Source organism: Photinus pyralis, unplaced genomic scaffold, assembly GCF_008802855.1.
Source record: "Photinus pyralis isolate 1611_PpyrPB1 unplaced genomic scaffold, Ppyr1.3 Ppyr1.4_unclustered_Scaffold1210, whole genome shotgun sequence".
In the NCBI taxonomy this organism is placed as follows: domain Eukaryota; kingdom Metazoa; phylum Arthropoda; class Insecta; order Coleoptera; family Lampyridae; genus Photinus; species Photinus pyralis.
The window spans coordinates 1-20966 of record NW_022170975.1 but is presented as its reverse complement, the minus strand read 5'-3'; the positions used below and the strand labels follow the sequence as shown (position 1 = coordinate 20966).

At 37.3% G+C, this 20966-nt stretch overlaps 1 protein-coding gene and 2 non-coding genes across 3 annotated transcripts; 2 read left to right on the top strand and 1 right to left on the bottom strand.

The window, feature by feature from the left end:
• LOC116181600 lies at positions 1–162 on the top strand. The gene has a single exon (XR_004147291.1). It is a non-coding gene; the product is annotated as a U1 spliceosomal RNA (small nuclear RNA).
• A 2343-nt stretch (positions 163–2505) lies between these two features.
• LOC116181601 lies at positions 2506–2695 on the bottom strand. The gene has a single exon (XR_004147292.1). It is a non-coding gene; the product is annotated as a U2 spliceosomal RNA (small nuclear RNA).
• Positions 2696–17367: 14672 nt separating this feature from the next.
• LOC116181597 lies at positions 17368–18570 on the top strand. The gene has a single exon (XM_031501975.1). It carries the CDS (start codon positions 17368–17370, stop codon positions 18568–18570), a length of 1203 nt encoding a protein of 400 aa, XP_031357835.1.
• Positions 18571–20966: the final 2396 nt, after the last annotated feature.

Here is a 20966-nt window from a genome sequence, read left to right as displayed (position 1 = left end):
ATACTTACCTGGCGTAGGGGTTACCGTGATCAATAAGGCGGTTCCCCCAGGATGAGGCCCTTTCATTGCACTGCGATCGGGCTGAAACCTGCGATTATCCCTAATGTGGATAACTCGGGCGCGTAATTTTTGGTAGTCGGGACTGCGTACGCGCTGTCCCGGTTTAAGTTAAAATAAACAAAGCTTGTTTCCGTGTTAGCACAGATCTATCTGTCGTGTTAGTTAGGTAGAAAATTGCTAAAGTGCAGACCACTCGTGCTTGGTGCTAGCTTTATTTGAAGTTCTGTCTCTACATGCAAGCATTTGCTAACTAATATAAAAAAAATCTAAAAATTATGAATTTATTTTTTAAATTTTAAACTAACATATTTGGGCACAAAATATTGTGGTATACTAGAACTCAAGTGCGGGCCGCACATTCTCGTTCTCCGCGTAAAATATAAGTATAACAAAAGGTTGCTGACCCCTGAAATAGATGAATCTCCGTCCAGCGAGTTTATAATTTTGCGGTGTTTTTCCGTCTGCTGAATGGACCGATTACAATGAAATTTTGCAAGTGGATTCTTTATCAAATTTGTAGATCGGAGTTCGTGAATTGGCAATGTAGGCAAAAAAATAAAGAAGGCCCCCTTTTGACATCTCCGTTAGTTATAAACGGAATTACATGAAATTCAATTCAGCAAAAATACTTACCGACGCCTTTTTAAAAACCATCAGTTCAAAATCAACAGTCTAACATTTAATCTTTAATTATTGTTAGGTACATTAAACGTAGGTACAATTTGTGCTGTTGGTTCCTATAGAAAGACGCTCATAAAGTCATAAAGGAAGTGCAAAGCTAGCAAACTACATCAGACACATGCACATTTTTATGAAATTATTAAGGATCCTCAGATCTTTTATAGTTTTGTATTGTCGTCCGTCCGTCCGTCCGTGTGCGCTCTAACTCTTTTTAAAAGTGGCCGATTGTGTTGAAATTTGGTATACGGGTACGTTGGACATTAAGAACGGACGCTATTGATTTTCAGGAAGCTGGTTCAACAGGAACAAAAGTTATACGACTTCGAGTGAATCGGGAACAGGAAAAACTGCGAACTCAATATAATAAAAATTAACATATTTCATTCCCTAGGTCATGTATCGAGTTCGGACTTTCGCTAGATTATTCCCTATGACTCTTAGATGTGTAACAATTCAATATAACTCTTCTCTGTGGTCTCGGTCAAAAGTTTTAGAGCAAAATGTACCCAAAATTATTCTTTACACATGAATTTAGAGTTGTAAAAGCTTTCAAACGCATTATCTTGATGCTGAAAGAGTTGATAACGTGCACGTTTGATAACCGCATGTGTGTGATTCAAAAATGTTAAATTATTTTTCTGAGGCCACATGGATTTTGATCAAAATATGTCAAAATCGTTAATTATGCACCAAGATCGTTGGGAAAAGACTAGGCGCATTATCTCAATGCCCAAGACATGAATTTGATGCATTTTTGGCGACCACGTGGATTTTGATCAAAACATGTCAAAATCGTTATTTATGCACCAAGAGCGTTGGGAAAAAGACTAAGCGCATTATCTCAATGCCCAAGACATGAATTTGATGAATTTTTGGCGAAAACGTGGATTTTGATCAAAACATGTCAAAATCGTTATTTATGCACCAAGATCGTTGGGAAAAAGATCAAGAGCATTATCTCAATGATCTAAACATGAATTTGATCTATTTTTATGGACCACATGGATTTTGATCAAAACATGTCAAAATCGTTATTTATGCACCAAGATCGTTGGGAAAAAGATCAAGAGCATTATCTCAATGATCTAAACATGAATTTGATCTATTTTTATGAACCACATGGATTTTGATCAAAACATGTCAAAATCGTTATTTATGCACCAAGATCGTTGGGAAAAAAACCAAGAGCATTATCTCAAAGCCCAAGACATGAATGGGATGCATTTTTGTTAACTATAAAATGTATTTTGTAAGATTAAAATAAATTGTCGTTAAAAGTGATTGTAATACTGAGGATCCTTCGATATTTCGTTGTATCGGTTTATTAATTTCAATTTTGACAAATAAACTGGTTACCTAGTGATGTACAGCATACCACTTCGATCGATTTATTCTGCTCGTTCATTTCTTAATGCATATATATTGGTTGCATAATTTTAATTTCGATCGCGCAAAAAATGTTATAAGCACCCCGTTCTCAGACAATAATTATTGGAGTCGTCGCTTCGCTCCTCCGCCAAACAATTTCGAACGGTAAAAATCCCTTACCGTTCTCCATACTTAATATACTATAACAGATCTTTGGGATTTATCCGCGCACGGGGCACTTCTTCTCTGTGGGGAGTGGCAAGAGTCTTTTCTCATTGCACTCCATAAACTGAGAGCTCTCTTCCCATCGTCTTGAACAAAGAATAGAAAACCTTCACTCATCAGTAAAAGTTGTTCTCCTGTGGGTCTAGGTTGGGAATCTTTGTTTATGATTGTTTTATTTGGGCCGATCCCGGAGGTACTGCAAGACCGGGCCAACCCGCGACGGAGGTGGAGCAAGCCCCTAACCTCCGTCAATTTCCAAAAATCAGTTTAATATACTGGACCCGCATGCGGGTCGTATCAGATATTAAGCTGATAAGAACAGATACTACACTTTGATCTTAGCCATAGGCCGAGAAGCGATAACGTGTTTAGTGCAACGTTTCGATGTTATTTTGCCGTGTCAGCAGTTAAACTGACCGAGTAAAGTCACTAAATATAGAAAGTACCGCAATCTATTGGGCTCGTGTGTTAGAGAGAGAACGCATGATTTTTGCCCAAAAATGGCGGAAGTTACCAGATTCTAGTAACTTTAATGTTAGGGTTTGTTCCACCTGTTTGGAGATATCTGTATATATTTTTATAAAACATGACAGTACTATGAAGTTAGGTTATAAAAAATGACAGCTATTCAGATTTTATTTGTCAATTTTTTTAAGTTGGCAGCAAATTTGCCCAAAAATGGCGGATGATTGCGGTACTTTCTATATCTAGTGACTTTATGACCGAGTTACTTGCAGCGCCCTCTTTTCTTGTTTTGTGTCAACTGTACCATTACAATTTACAAAGACAATACCATTGAATAAGTGATTCATTGATAATACCAAATCTATGATAATATATTATTAATATCTTTGTTATAATCATCGAAATTCATGTTCATGCACTTTGTCAAAAACTTTAGTCAATAAGATTTGCTCAAAGATAATACATTATCTTTGGATTGCTTATGTTATACTCGTAATAGAATGAATAGAAATATATGTAAAACTAAGGCTCGATGGCGCACCGCTGGGGTGGCACGGCGAAAACGATCTGACTGAATACGGAAGTTGCTTTTGGAAAAAACGTAGAAACAGGTCGATTTTGGTTGGAATCTTTTACTTACCTTGCCGTAAACACCCCTTCAATAATTTTAAATTGAACGTTGTGTCCCGTGACATATCATTGAAAAGGGCACTCAATTTCCTACACGGCTATAATGGTTTACTTTTCAAATTCGAGTGCGACTCTTTTAGAATTTTACCATCAGTTTCCATCGCCTGGGTACAGGAGTTTCAGAGTTGTTCGATCGCAGGGCCAGCACAAGGCAAAAGTTACCTACGTGTAAGCATTGTACCAAAGCACTTAAATTTGCGCCCCTGCCTGTCGCGCTAAAGCCTGAATTTGGGAACTCTTTGCAAGCAGGCTCTTAAAAATATATTAATTTCGTACCGCCTACCAGTTAATGTCCCGCTCCCGTGGACGGGGTTTTTCATCGATGATCGATCGATCGATTTGCGCCCCTTGTTGTCTGCGCCCGAAACATAGAGTTATACCTTTGAATAATATTCAAAGGTTATACCAAAGAGTACTCTTTGGTTATACACAGCTTACGCCTAAAGCCGGCCCGGTTAGATGTGACACGATTTGAGACTATCAACTTTTAAAATTAATCGCCTAGAAATGCAAAAAAAGCAATCCTATTGTTATTTGTGGAGGTATATAGAAGATAATAAAGAGTATCTTGTTAGCTATATGAGCTGCTTGATCATTATTTAATAGACATTTACAAGATTTTTTCCTAATCATATCAATTCAACAAATTGGTTAAATGCAAAGAAAACGTACCTACCTATAAGTAGTCAAGTAGGTATATTAAGAAACAATTTTTAAATTAGGTAAGTACCATAGCCTATAAGTACGGGGAAGACTTTCAATTAATCTTTCCCACTTGACCATTTGCATAATTGCGTTACTGTCGGATGGTTTTTCCGAGGTAGATATCTTATTATTAGTATGTAATTCGTATACAGGGCTTCCATTTAAAAAAAGAAACAGTAGGGAAAGAATGGGGGTGCGCAGATCCTCTTTGACCTTGGGTTCCGCGCATATGGGCTCTATATGGATGGGGATGCGCAGATCCTGATCAGAATCCTATGGGGACTCAATGAATCCTCTGACCTACTTTTAAAATGCGAGTGGGGTCTCAGAGAATCCTCTGACCTACTTTTAAAATGCGAGTGGGGTCTCAGAGAATCCTCGATGACCTAGTTACAACCCATTGGGGTCTCAAATGATCCTTCCTTAACGTACGGGGATTCATTTGAGCCGTCCTTGATCGTATCTTAATTGATGGGGTCACAAATGAGCCGTGTTTGCTTAGTTAGGTAAACGGATCCTCTGTGACTTACGGGTGTCCATTTAGGCCGTCCGTGATCTCGTCTTTAGTCGTAAACTCGTAACGCAAAAAAGAAACATTTTACGTAACTAATTATCAAGACGCAAAGAGCCTGAAAGATCTCATAAATTAATTGTATTTCGAACAAGGAAAAGTTCATAAATTTAATTCTTAGTAATCTCATTTAAGTGTGTAATAAATTATGAAGACTCAAAGAAGTCGTGTTTCAGTATATTCAAAATACCCAATTTCCTGAACAGCGCTCGGGTATTCCACTTTAAAATGAAGTTGAAAAAACATCAACGTTCATGAGTGTGCTACCCTGTTAAACAAAAATTTAGCAAAATTTCGCCGGAGTAAATTACAGTGCATTCGTTTAACTGGTCCTTAATTTTTTGAAATCTATTCAGTATTAACTGGCCAGGAACATTTTCTGTAGAGCGTGCTTGTCATTAAATGACAGTTTGCCCGAGCGCTGTTATAATAATTTGGGTTTGATGTAGTTAAATTATCGCAGGGAATCTGAGGTAATTTATGTAGTTTAGTAAGTTTAATGCGTTTTACATACAGGAAAAAAAATTAAAGTGTTACCAATTAATGGAACATAACGCGTAAAACGTAATGCATTTACAATTTATTACATGCCCAAATATGTCTTCCTCTATAAAGTGATAATAATTTAATTTAAAGTAAACAAGTGCTTAATGGATGCCTATAATTAATAGGGAAAAAAAACCTGGATCTAAATATAATAAATAAGCAAAAATGAATCGTGGTCTATAAACTTCGAATCACATTAAGCAATAAACGTAATCAAGCCAATCCGTTTTACGTAAAGCAAAATCACCCATAATTAGGTGTTGTGATAAATACAAATTCGCGGATACGTATTTAAGTGGAAGTAGCATTTCATTTCATCTATCGATCACAGCAAAAGTGGTCTACATATTTTATAGGGAATTTTATACAATTAATTGTAATGTAATCCGAAACGCGAAAAAAACCATCGTAAAACTGTCGTTCATTCCTTATACAGTTCAATAAGGGTCTGAAATAGCGTAATACATTTGTTTCGGATTTTTAGGAATCATAAAATTTTAGTTAAGTGGACACTTATGGGTAAAGATAAAATACAAATATCAAGTGCCGTTTAACTTTTTTTTTAGGTTATTTAGATAGTAAAGTAGGTATTTTTTAATCAATGCGTATGTGTATTTAATCTTAATGGAATAAATCGCGTATGATTATTTTGATGTCATAGTTCGACTGTATTAAGTTAATGGATGTCTAATTTATTACTGCACTAAATTACTACGAATATTTTAATTACACATGATTTAACACGTCTTAATGATGGACGGTGTATGAGTAACAGACTTGAAATACGCGTAAAAGTTAATGGATTTACAATTTATTATTGTAATAAATCTCGTTTGAGTGTGAGTTTGATTATAAAAATAATAATCGAATTTTGGATGTCTCTAAGTTAAATTAGAATGAAACAGCTTTCTCATAAAACGTAAAAATGGACAGAAACATTCACTTCACTCGTATTTAGTCATTGTTTCGTGTTCGCGTTAAGGGTTGCAGGCGCTTGGCAGCCATACACACACTTTAGCTATTTTTGAATGGGATTCATTTATTTTCCTTTATTACTTTACGTAACTGAATAAATTTACTAAATAAAAAATTATAAACCTAGATCGAAGAGTTTTCGAATGATGTGAGTTTTTTTTCCCATAATTTGGTGAATCTTTTACAAAGTAAATCCTGTTATAAGACAAAACGATATACTTAACCCATTATTATTAACGTTTTATACATGACTACTGAATGGATATGTAAGGTTTGTTATCTTTTATTCTAAAACGAAATGCTTGGTAAAGGGTTTATTTTTCAAAGGTAATAAAATGTAATAGAAATCGGAAAGTTTTTATTTAAAAGTGTTTATGAAAAAAAATTCCAATGTGTTATTTGATTCACGCATGGTGAATGTGACCGGCCCAAATGATGTTATGATAGGCGGGCCGGTGGGTGGAACCGTTGTCGCAAATAGGGGTGTTCTTTCAAAAGTGTTCACGATGACCGTCTTGGGGGTATCTACGGGCCGGTCTATCCATAATTCGAAAGGAACCACGTCCCAAATTTCGATTTCTGATAAAAAAATAAGTAATTACTGTGATGCCTAAAAGATTTAAGTTCTACTTACCGTGAGTTTCCATATTAACTAAATGTTTGTTAACGAAATGTTATGAATTTTTTTAACTGAAGAAGTTGTATTTATACCAAAGAACCTTATATATGCGAATATCGATGGAATGGGGAAATCCAAACCTTTTTGGAGAGGTGTATTCGTTAGGAGGAGCACGAATCCCAAGAAAAAAAATTTTAATGGGCAGTCGATATCTTCAAATAGTTTGAGATATTGGTAGATAATTTGTAGAGAGGAAATGCTCAATCATGCTCCTTGATCAATTAGTTTAAACCCCACACATATATAGTGCAAAAATATCGAGCAGCTGCAGTAAGCATGAGTGCTTCGCCCCGTATTAAAATATTGCAGAACATTGTAGTCGTGCCCGCGAAAGAAGCTGATGTGCAAGAAAACGAGTTAATAGAAGATATTTTTAAAGATTTAATTTGTCCAGATTTCGATTATTCGCTTCTTGAAGAAATCTTCGGTGACATTGAATGCCTTAACCGTCAACTTATAGACGCCGAAAAACAACTTTCTCGATTTTTTAAGATTTTATCTATTAAACGGGAAAACAATTTTTGCGATCTCCAGTGGTGCCATTGCCAAGTGGAGCACCTTATTGAAAGGAGGGCAAAGTTATTAGCGGACATCCAACAGTTATCCGTAGGGTAAGTAATTGAGTGGAGTTACTTTTTTTTTGTCATTTACTGTTATCTAGGAGCTTCCAGTAAAAATATTGAAGAGTTCAGATTTTGGGGGATCATTAAGCCGGTGTGCCAACTGCTTATTTAAAAAAGGAGATCAAGCTCGTTTATAAGGTGAGAAAGTTGCGAAATTATTTCATTTGTGACTCAATTTTATAGGAATCAAAAATGTTTATGTGTGAAAAATGTAATAAATCATTCGCTACTAATAGCAATCTTCGACGCCATCTCAAAAAGTCATGTAGAGGTAAGGAATTTTTATTACTCTTGCAAAAAAAAAGTGTTTAAATCGTAGCTCAAGAACCATCTCCAAAGAAGCTCAAAGTTGCACACGATACCCAGAGATTTTGCGATGTGTGTTCGGAGCACGTTTCAAGCCGAGATTATGTTGGACATTTGCGAAGTGTCAAACATAAAAATAATTCCCTTGCGTTTTCAACTGAAGGTGTTCAAGTAATTACGTCAGCCTTCAAATCTCGCATTGTGAGCTACAGAATATCAGCGAATACACAATACATTAATCTGAAGGAATTTGTCGAATCGTTGGCTGACGTAATAAAAAAATTAGTTCGTGAGCAAATTGATATCATGGGTAGCGTTAAGGTGAACTGCGAGCTGTTTGGTTATTTTATTTTGGAATCGAAGGATCGAGGAGAAGTTAAGTCTTTTAATACTCGTAACCAAGTATTGACGATAAGTTCCGACTTAAGTGAATGGTTTAAGGATATCATCGAAAAACTGGAAGTTGACGCAACGGAATTTGAACATCGCGAGTCAGGTATTAATATCCAATTGTTTATGCCATGTTTACATAATTATTTGTTCTAGGATGGGCTCTTCAGCACTGGTTATATATGGAAGTGAACATTAATAAATATAACCCGCTACGAGCTTCTTCATTCATACCGACCCCTGCATTTATCTCACGCAAAAGAGCCATTATTAATGTAAAGAACGAGGTTTTCGGATGTTTTGGATGGGCGCTAGTTGCAGCTATTTATACTCCAACTGGACATCCCTGCGAACCGGATTCGTATCCGGACTATTTAGAAAAGTTCAATTTTGAAGGAATAACGTTCTCGGTAAAATTAGATGCGATATCAAAATTTGAAGAAATGAATCCCTTGTCCATTAACGTTTACGGTTTAGAGGAGGACACACAGAAACAAGGTAAAATGACATATAAAGTAGTAGGTCCTTTACATTATACCAAACAAAAGAAAACCGTGCATGTAAATCTTTTATACTTGTCTAATTTAGAGGGCAACAGTCACTACTGCTACATTTCTAATATGTCGCGATTAATTTCCATGCAAGTGTCCAAGCACAAAGAAGCTATTTATCTATGTGACGGATGTTTGCAATATTTTACAAGTCAGGAAAACCTGTGGCGTCATTCTAGATTCGATTGTAATTATGTTTGTACATTTTTGCCTACAAAGGAACCTATCTTGACAAAGTGGGGCCAGCCGTCATTTGATAATCGACTTAAATTTAATAATTACCAAAATAAAATCAAACCCCCGTTTGTTGTCTATGCGGATTTCGAATCGTTGCTTAAGCCCATAGAAGGACCTCAACCGAATCCTCTTCTTCAATTTACTACCAAAACATTTGAGCACGAACCATATTCGTTCGCGTATTATATTAAATGTTCTTTTGATGATAAATTTTCAAAGTTTCAAATTTATCGAGGTGCCAATGCCCCAGTGCAGTTTATAAATATGCTACAGAATGATATTCTAACCATATACAATCAACATTTTAAGCAAAGTAAACCTTTACAAATTTTAACAGAAGAGGAACGGAGACAAATTAATCTTGCCACAAGTTGTGGGATTTGTGAGAAACCTTTTGTTGAGGGAGATGTAAAAGTGATCGACCACGACCATCAGACTTCTTTCGTCAGGGCCGGATTATGTCATTCTATATGTAATTTACAGCTTCAAAATCCAAATTTTATCCCTGTATTTTTCCACAATTTGACCGGGTACGACAGCCATCTTTTCGTTAAATCCCTGGCTTTAGAGAATGAAAATATAGACGTTATTGCCGGAAATAAGGAAAAATATATTTCTTTTTCGAAGCATATTGTAGTAGATCAAATCGTGGAGAACGAAGTTCCAAAAAACCTAATATGGAGAATACGTTTCGTCGATAGTTTTCGTTTTCTGGCCAGTTCATTAAATGTTCTTGCTAAAAATTTGAGTGATAGCGAATGCACTGAAATTACAAAATTTTTTGGATCTGGACGTGAATTTGAATTAATTCGACAAAAAGGTGTTTTTCCGTATTCGTTTGTAGACTCATACGATAAGCTTAATCTAACTACGATCCCCAATAAAAGCGATTTCTTTGATGTGTTGCACGAGCAGGACATTACCGATGAAGAATACAGACGTGCTCAGGAAGTTTGGAATTTATTTAATTGCCAGACGTTGGGCGAATACTCGGACATTTATTTAAAATCTGACGTGCTTTTATTGGCCGATATATTTGAAAACTACAGAGGCGTGTGTTTACGCGAGTACGAAATTGACGCTGCCCAATATCTGACCGGTCCTAGCCTTAGCTGGGACGCTATGTTAAAAAAGACGGATGTGGAATTAGAATTACTGACAGATATTGACATGCTTCATTTTTTTAAACGTGGTATTCGAGGCGGCGTCAGTACGTGCACCAAACGCAAAGCAATCGCTAACAATAAATTTCTTCCCAATTACGATCCTTCCAAACCAAGCTCATTTATTATTTATCTGGATGCATGCAATCTTTATGGTCATTCCCAAACACAATTTCTCCCACAAAGTGACTTTGTTTGGCTCACACCCGAAGAAATTCAAAATTTTAATGTTTTCGAAATATCAGATGAGTCACCGATCGGGTATGTCTTAGAAGTTGATCTACTGTACCCTGAGGCCCTCCACAATTTGCAAAATGACATGCCCTATTGCCCCGAATCTATAACCCCGCCAAATTCAAGGTCAAAGTATAAGAAACTAATTCCAAATTTAAATCATAAGGAAAAATACGTTTTACATTATAGAATGCTAAGACAATGCCTGCAACACGGATTAATTTTAAAAAATATTCATCGCGGGGTTAAATTTATGCAATCGCCTTGGTTAAAATCATATATTGATCTAAATACGGAACTGCGTAATCGTGAAACTAGCGAATCGGGCCGTGACACTATAAAAACTATGAATAACAGCATTTATGGTAAAACTATGGAAAACGTTGACAAACGAGTTAACGTTGCACTTGTAAGTCACTGGGAGAGGATCGGTAAGAAGCCTGGAGCTGAGGGCCACATATCTAAACCAAATTTTAAAAATTTATCGGTGTTCTCTGAAAATCTCGTGGCAATTGAAATGTCCAAAGTATCCGTAAAGTACAACAAACCGGTGTATGTTGGTTTTTCAATTTTAGATTTATCCAAAACAGTTATGTACGAGTTCTTTTACGATTTTCTAAAACCATTATATCAAGATAAAGTATCTTTGTTGTATACAGACACCGATTCCCTTATATTGGAGATTTTTACTAATAATTTCTATGATGACATGAAATTATATTTGGATAGATATGACACATCTAAATTTCCCCTTGATAATGTACACGGTATTCCACGCAACATTTCAGTTGTGGGGAAGATGAAAGATGAATATTGCGGTGTCCCCATCGCTAGTTTTTACGGTGCAGGTGCAAAGTCATACTGTGTCAATGTAGGTGATCGTGTAGATAAGAAAGCTAAAGGGGTAAAAAAGTATGTAATAAAGAACGGCTTAAAAGAGGAAGATTATAAGAAAGTAGTCGAAGAAGGTGGCGTGATTATGAAGCAGATGAGCGGTTTTCGATCTCACTTGCACACCATGTACACAGAAATGACAAACAAAATAGCCTTATCATCAACGGACGACAAAAGATACATTATCCCTGGCACCTGCAGAACATTGGCATGGGGACATCGCGATATTAACGCAATTCAAAATTTGGAAGATTTTCTTAATTCTTTGTAATCATCAATAACAAGCTAAGTTATTTAAAATGTTTATTTAAAATGTTTACAATACCATGTGCCATAATTACAATAAAAAAAAAAATCGCATTGTTTTATTAAATAAGATGAGCGCCCGGACTACAACCACAAACGCAGTAGGTCTTCTCTGTTTCATTAATCTTCAAGCAGGCCATACGATTTAATAATCTTGCATATCTGCAACGTGACGACCAACGAAGGTGCTCAGCTAAGGGTACATCGGAGGCCTCCCACTTATTAATGCGCACTTTACAATAAAAGCATTCCACCGTATCGCCGCTATGCGTGTAGAAAAATCCAGCATTAGCAAGTTCAACTGCCGATGGAACTCCTACCCATGAATGAAATGATAGGAGTCGATCTTCAAAGTTGGTATAATCAGCTGCGCCGTCTTCTAAACACATCTTACTTGAAGTACAGCTTTGAAATGCCAAAATTTATAGAATATCTTTATTTAATACCCAAGAATTGTGAGAACTGTCAAATCCTAACCACTTCACTAAGGATTTCTGGCCCTTTCTTCGAATTACTCGCTCAACCAAGTGGATGTCGGGGTACTGCGCTTTTTGTAATTCTTGTTCGTAAAATCTTCCTTTTATTTCTTGATTTGTACTATCTTTTAGTATATATGTCGTAGGATTTGAACGTTTCACTTTAGCAACTGTGAATGTCTCGTAAGTCCAATTTGGCGTGTAACCTTTTGCGAAAACGGTTCTGTATTTACTAATTCTCACAGAATCGTCCACTTTAAATTTAGGTGGTTTTGGGTTAATCACATTTATATGACTGTAAACTCTCTTCAAAATACTTGAGGCGTTCTTCTCGTTAACATCGATAGGTTTATATCCCGTAGTTCGATGTTTAGTTGAATTGTATTTGTCAACTATTTGAGGTAAAAGTGATAGCCACTTGTAGGAACCCTGTAAGCTGAATTTCTTGAACATAATTGACTTAAGCGTTCTGTTAACGCGCTCAACAATAGAGCTTTTTAGGGTAGAATAGCTACTATAATGATTGACATTGAATTTCTTCATTACATCTCCAAAATCCTTGTTATAAAATTCCTTTCCCATATCTGTTTGTAAATGTTTCGGGGTCGTTTTAAGTCCCGATAAAAGTTTATTCATAACATCTGCCACCAGTTTTCCATTTTTTCGTTTTATAGGGTACGCCCAAACAAATTTAGAAAATGTGTTTATAACCACCAAAATGTAACGGAAACCTTTGTTCATTGGCGCATAAGGTATCATTTCCACCAAATCGGCTTGGAATAGGTCATTTAGTCCTTTAATAATTACGTGCCGCCTAGGAAAGTTCCTTCTTGCAGGTTTATGTAATTCTTCCACTAGCTGTACTTTACTCATTTCCTGAGACGTGATTGTAATAGTAGTTCCAAGCAAAATAACTGCCCTGCATTATACTTCGGACATTTGGCTTTGATGATGTCACCTTTACGTAGTGTTATCCCTATTAACTTCAACGGAGTATTGTACAAACGTTCGTTTATAATAATAGTAGTTCCATGGCGCGGTGACCAGGAACTCTTAATTACAACACATTCCGTTAGAGGAAATGCAAACGCTTGTGGTGTTCTACTCGAGGTGTGCCAACGTATGAACGGCGTATTCTCGGCGTGCGTTCCCAACAGATACAAGTATGACTCATACGTATAAGAAGACACCTCTTCAGCTTTTGATTGATTTAGAATGTGTTTACCGAACTTGTCAATACTCATCTTTGCTTCAGACTGATCGATTAAAGATACAATCTCACTATTTATTTATTAAGAACACATTACCAACTAAATTACTTTATTATTTCAGCATTCCGCAATTCATCTATGATGTATATGATTTCATTGTGATTGTTCGTGTTCCCTGCGGATTGAGATCCCAATAAAACCCGCAGCCAGTTAACTAATTTGTTGGGGTTGCTCCAGGGCATAAATTCTATTCGCTTGTTGTTTAATTGTAACATTTGAATACCTTTCCCTTTCCTTGTGCTAACAGAGGAAGTTTGAATTCTGGGAACTGATACACGGGTACAAAAAAGTGGTTTAATGATGCTGCTGTACTTTTTTCCGGTGCCTTGAATTTGTTCATTTGGATTGTAATGACGTCGTATTGCATTAGTGCGGAGCAATATGTCACGATAGTTATTCTCATCTGCGGTTTTGTACCCAAGAGGTTGCCTCTTAAACAGTAGCTCGTATAGACCAGGAGTTCCGTTATATGCTACTGTGTCTCCTGTAGGAAGTTTGAGAACCAAATCTTGTTTGTCAAAGTCCAACTCGGAATCTCCAACGTAGAATTTATTGGCTTCCGGGATGTATCGTACACCATATCGATGATCAAATTCATTCTCTGTAGATCTGAACATCTGCTCCACATAAATCTTCGCCAATCCATCGTATTGATCTAAGAATTCCGTAAAAGATGGATGGTCGCCAGCCCGCGAGAGCTCAGCTCTTAATTCATCTAGAGTTGGCGTTTCATCATCGCGAGTGGTGTCGGCAATCACGCTCGTGTCTAAAAAGCTCGGTTGTTCCTCGTGTTCCGAAAAAAGGGTTTTAGGGATTCGTTGAGCAGTAGACGCTTTTAGAGGGGTCCGAAGTAGGGTCTCTGTAGATGAGGTCACGTCGGCACTATCATGTTTAATATTTTCACGTTTAAAATTCTGAGGTGTAGCTTTAGTAAGCAGTTGCTTCAGCGGTTGTGTAATGGGTTTAAGATGTTGCTCGGATTTACGTTCTGCCAGCGCAAAATCACGCTTTAAGGATATGTATTTATGTTTAACAGATTTTCTGGCATCAAGGAGGCCTTCTATTAAACGCTGTTTCATATTGACTGCATTTTTTCCATATGAAACATCGATATTTATATTAAAATGTAACAATCAAAACCTTTCCTATATCGACCCGAGTTCATGTCACTTTCTTTATCGATAACTAAGAATCCATATTTATCATTCCAGCACCTCACGCACATTTCCTTAAAGCGATCAAATGGCATAACGACATTCACGTGATCTTCGTGCACGTGTTTTAAATTAGTTTGATCCTGTTGAAACAACACAATTAGATTAGCATTGTCTCGAATTAACTGCTTGGGAATGGCCGAATACGTTTGACATAAATAAACAATCGTTATTTTTATGTCTACCAAAACAGAAATGTTCTCTAATCTCGTTTTGCTTATGGCAAGCAACGTCATCGAAAATCATTACCGAGTTGCTACGTGCGAGGTTAGGTGGGACGATGTCTGCACTGTCAGTATATTCAAAATACCCAATTTCCTTAATTGGGGACAACAACTGACGCAGATATTGGTATTTCGGTTGCGGCAGCGATTTACAATACACGTATACATTTTCAAAGCGTAAACCGTTGGATTGTTCTAATAATGCAATCATAACATTCGTTTTACCACAACCTGATCTTCCTACAATGATGCCACGTTTGCAACCACCCTGTAACAGGCTACTGTGTTTTGAAACTCGTTTATCTCTCGAACACGCGTCGTAATTTTTTATAGGTAGTGCCGTTTCTTGCGGTTTGAAGCGTATGGAGGCCATTGCTCTACTGGAAGTGTATAAAACACTGAAACCTACTAATAAGTCCGTATATGCTTAGGAGCTCAGTAGTTGCCTGTCAACCAGCGAGCATGAACTTTCACTCTAACGTTAAGAAAAGAAGAATAACGTCTAAAACGGGGAAAGATCTTATTAACAATTTAATAAATAACCTGCCAGTTGAATTGCATCTGCCCGGATACCAATTTTGCGGTCCTGGCACTCGTCTAAGCAAGCGATTGGCCCGCGGCGATCGAGGTATAAATCCGTTAGACGAAGCGTGCAGAGATCACGATATAGCATATTCAAGGTCTAGCAATATCAGTGACCGTCACGAGGCCGATAAAAATTTACAAAAAGCTGCGTGGGAGAGGTTTCGTTCGAGAAACGCCACTTTTGGCGAAAAAGCAGCCGCCCTTACCGTTGCAGGCATTATGAAAGGTAAAAGAACGTTGGGTATGGGTACGCGACGACGTACCATCAAAAAAAGAAGAAGAAACACAGCATCAATTTCGTTTAACAAAGGCGTTCAACTAGCTAGAAAGTATACTGGTGGTAACGTTCACTATGATCTGAATACAACTGTTCGACGAGCATTTAACGCGTTAAAGAAGAAAAAGGTCAAACCGCCAAAACAGCGCATTTTACCCATACCTAAGACTGGCGGATTCATACCGTTAATTCCATTGTTTGCTGCACTGGGAGCGGCAGGTTCGTTAGGAGGAGGAGCGGCTGCTATTGCTAGAGCAGTAAATGGCGCGAGGAATGCCGCCAAACAATTGGAGGAGAGCAAACGTCATAATGAAGTGATGGAGGCCGCCGCGATAGGAAAAGGTTTATACTTAAAACCGTACAAGACAGGGTTAGGCCTTTATTTAAACCCCTATCAAAAAAACTTCCAGTGAAGCTACCACGCCGTCCGTTAACAGACTTGGATTTGTCGAAATATGTCAACAATTTAGGCATACAACATTTTAGAGGTATTTTTATGCGGAATACCTTACCGAAGAAAATAAATCGGAACGAATGCGGTATCGTAAACCTAGACGATGAAAATAACGACGGTACACATTGGACAGCGTATGTTAAGCTTGACACACGTATTTCCTATTTTGATAGCATAGGACGGATAAAACCACCCCACGAGCTAGTGCGCTATTTTCGAAGCGATGGTAGCAGGAACATTATTAAATACAATTACGATCACATACAACTTCCTAATTCTTTTAATTGTGGACATTTAGTGCTACGATTTTTATACAATAACACACACTGATTGCGTTAGTTACATTATTATTGTCAAACGACAATGTCTTATACATTGACATTTACTGGTACGACATCTATTTTAAAAGCCTTCTTTCAACCGCCGCTTTTACTCAATGATGACGATTATGTAATGGGGCTAACAAACTTTGAAACCTATAATAGTATACACAACGTTACACCAACAAATAATAAATTCAAATATGGTAATCAGATGATCACAATACCGCCAGGATGTTACGAGATATCCGACATAAATAACTACATAAATGCCCAATTAAACAGGACATCTGGAGATTATGTCGAACTTCAAGCTAACAATAACACTATGCAGTCGGTTATTAAAGCGAACCGGCCCATAGATTTTACTATAGAAAACTCGATAGGAGAACTGTTAGGGTTCGAGAAAAAAACTCTCAGTGCAGAAGAAACTCATACTTCCAGTAATACCATCAACATCTTAAAAGTTAATTCTTTGTTAGTGGAGTGTAGTATCACCACTGGAAACTTTAAAAATGGCGTACCAGCCCATACAATTCACCAGTTCTTTCCAAGTGTGCCAGCGGGGTACAAAATAATCGAACGACCTCTTACTGTAATTTATTTACCTATTAATGTTTCTTCGGTTACCAGTATAACCCTTAAAATACTTGATCAAGACGGCGACATTATCAATTTTAACGGAGAAGTGATTACGATAGGGTTACACCTTAAAAAGGCGAATCATGGTTAAACGATATAATCAATGTGGGTGCAAGCACGATCACAATAAAAAGGCTCAAGTTGTTCGGTCGAAGATTAGTAAGGGTGCAACAGTCAAACCACTCACAGCCGTTAACAAAGCTTTTCTAAAATCTCTCGGCTTTACTACTTTACAATGAATATATTGGACGTAAATGAGAAAGTGCTTGTAGATAACAGCATAATAAACTATCAATATCATACTCATCAACCGTACACTACGAGATTTGGAAATAATGACGAAATTAGAATTCCAATACAAGAAGATATGTGCACTCTTCCTTCGGAAAGTCATCTCTACATTGAGGGAAAATTACTGCGAGAAGATGGGACGGCGTCACTTACCGCAAGATTTGTAAATAACGGTGTAGCATTCTTGTTTAGTGAAATTCGTTACGAAATAAACGGAATTGTAGTGGATTCCCTTACTAAAGCCGGATTATCATCGACAATGAAGGCTCTAGTTTCTTTAACCCCTAACGACAATACGCGATGTCAAATTTCCGGATGGTTTCCTACTGCTAATAGTACGGTTACTAGTCCAACGGGCCATTTTAACGTTTGTATTCCATTAAAGATGCTCTTGGGTTTTGCGGAAGACTACAGAAAAGTCATATTAAATATACGACAAGAACTTGTTCTAATCCGAGGTAATACAGATAATGACGCCGTAATATCTACAGCTGCGGATGAAGCTCTCAAAGTTGACATCGAGAAAATCTATTGGAAAGTACCTCACATTATTCCGGCGCTGGCCGAAGAATTAGCTTTGACCAAATACATTGACAAGAAATCGGAGACGCAGATAGCGTTTAGAAGTTGGGAAACGCACCTATACCCAGCTCTTCCACAAACTGATAAACATACGTGGGCGATAAAGACAGCAACTAGTTTAGAAACGCCCCGATATATTATCGTAGGTTTACAAACAGATCGGGATGGACAAGTTAGTAAAGATATGAGCAAATTTGATCACTGCGATATTAAAAATATTCGAGTCTTTCTCAATACAGAACGTTATCCTTACGATAATTTAAATATTAATTTCGGCAATAATCGATACGCAACTTTATACGACATGTACGCGAAGTTTCAATCTTCTTACTACGGCACAGAGAATCGACCATTACTTACACCGAAGCAATTTAAAGATTCGGCTCCTTTAATCGTAATTGATTGTTCAAACCAAAAGGAGGGTTTAAACTCGAAATCGGTGGTATTACGAATTGAATTTGAAACTAATGTGAACGTAGCGAATAATACTACAGCGTATTGCTTGATTTTACACGATCGGCTGTTTACGTACAACGCATTAACGAAAGCCGTAAGACAAATATAAAATCACCAACATAGGAAACGAATATACCACAACAAGAATGGTGGTCGTAGTTGATGTACAAAGTTTTAAAACTTCAAAAAAGTGTTTTTCGCCAAAAGAACTTGCAATTTATAATGGAAAACAGATGGCTCATTTTGTCTTCAAGCCTCCATTTCCTTGGAGCAGCTTAGATAACGAGTTTCAACGTCAAGCTAATTGGGTAACTCACAACCATCATGGAATTAAATGGGAAAGTGGCCATACACCGTCTCACCTATTTCCACTCATACTTCGTCATTTAATATCGCCGTCAGATCACGTATACGTCAAAGGAAAGGAAAAGGCGGATATCATCCGAAAAGCTCTATCGCGGGACGTTATCGAGGTGGAAGAAGAACCAGCTCTTCCTTCATTAGAACCAAATTGCTATTATCATATACGATCACCTTGTCATTGTGCTTTATCTAATCTATTACATTTATAACACCTATGTAATGCAGTAATTTTTTTAAATAAACAAAATATATTTTTTTTACTTTATTTATTGTACATTTTGATATGATTACATAATATGGGTTCTAACACAGATTCCGTGTTTTCAATTCTACATTTAAAACGATATCGATCTAAAGCAGCAGTTTGCCATTGGCCTTTCCTTGCTTCTGTGTAAGCAAAGGACCAAGCTCTTATTACATGAACTGTATTTTTTGTTTCGTCAAAGCTAACACGTTTCATTTTACAAAGTCTTTCAGACCCAATACACACATTTGCGTTTTAAAACATTTATAACAACCGTTTCCATTAATAAACTTATAACATACACGTTGAGCAGTTTTGTATACTTTAGCTAGTCTTAAACGATACACTTTTCTAAATATGAAATGTCTGTTATAGGCATCCCTTTCTAACTCTACAAAATTATCCAGCAAGCAACTAACATTCATCTTGCTCTTCGTTATCTTCTTCTCCTTCGTTTTCTGCTTCATTTTCCTCGTCACTGGAATCTGAATTATCCCAATGCTTCAAATCCTCTGCGGCACCTTCCAATCCAGCTTCACAAAGTTTACGTCTCAGACAAGTTAAACAGTATTTGCCGTTCAGGAATAAATTACACAATTTAATACCGCGACTATATTTTTTAACAAGATCATTACACTCTTCTTCAGTACAAAAACGACCTAGTCCGTACACCGCTTCGTGTTCTGCGTCCTCCACTAAAGCTGACAATTCTTGTACTAAACGTTCCACGGCCGTGTGTGCGTCAACTGCTTTCGTCCAATTTTCGGCAGCGTAACACATCCACATTTTGTCAATTACACAAAAAATACTAAACTAACATGCTACACGAATGAGTATTACTTAAATACTTTTGCCACCTCCACATCAAGTTCCACTTTGCCAGGTAACGAGACCAATACTTCTAGCATGATAGCTGCATTATTACAGTTGATCGCCATTAAGGGTTCTAAAACACTCATGATGTTGTTTTTGAGATCGCCACCTATTTCTGCAACTCCGGTGATTAAGTTCCCATAGAAATGTCCAAATTCTTCAGACGACAAACACTTTAGCCGATACTTTATAACATCCAACTTATTCCACAATTCCATTACGCTTTCCCATCCTAAATACACCTCCGATGGTCCCTCATCGCGAATTTTGATAACCTTCCTTTCGTGAATTGTTATGAACTCAATCACCTTTGAATTTACCTTGATTGGCTGCCAAATGGGATCCGTTGAGTAAAAATAATGGGTAAGTACCCCCTGTTGATCCACAAATGCTGCCCATTCATTTTCATTAAACAAAATAGATTGATTTTTAACGCCACTAATTTTCACAATGGGCGAAAACAAGTGATTTGCAGATAGGGCAATCCATACATGCTTCGTTTGCGATTTATTTAAAGGATACACATGTTGAGCCACTAATTGCACGATTTGTTCTTCATTCTTCTTCTTATTTTCTGACACTTTCTTTTCTGCACTTTCCGCTTTCTCTTTAGCGCCTTGAATTAGTTTAGCAAGCTGATTCATTTTGCATTACTACTACTATTACACGTATTTTCAAACAAATATATACTTTAGGAGCGCTTGAAATCCCACCCGAGCTAAACGGCTCATTTGAGACCCCATCCGTTAAGGAAGGATCATTTGAGACCCCATCCGTTAAGGAAGGATCATTTGAGACCCCAATGGGTTGTAACTAGGTCATCGAGGATTCTCTGAGACCCCACTCGCATTTTAAAAGTAGGTCAGAGGATTCTCTGAGACCCCACTCGCATTTTAAAAGTAGGTCAGAGGATTAATTGAGTCCCCATAGGATTCTGATCAGGATCTGCGCATCCCCATCCATATAGAGCCCATATGCGCGGAACCCAAGGTCAAAGAGGATCTGCGCACCCCCATTCTTTCCCT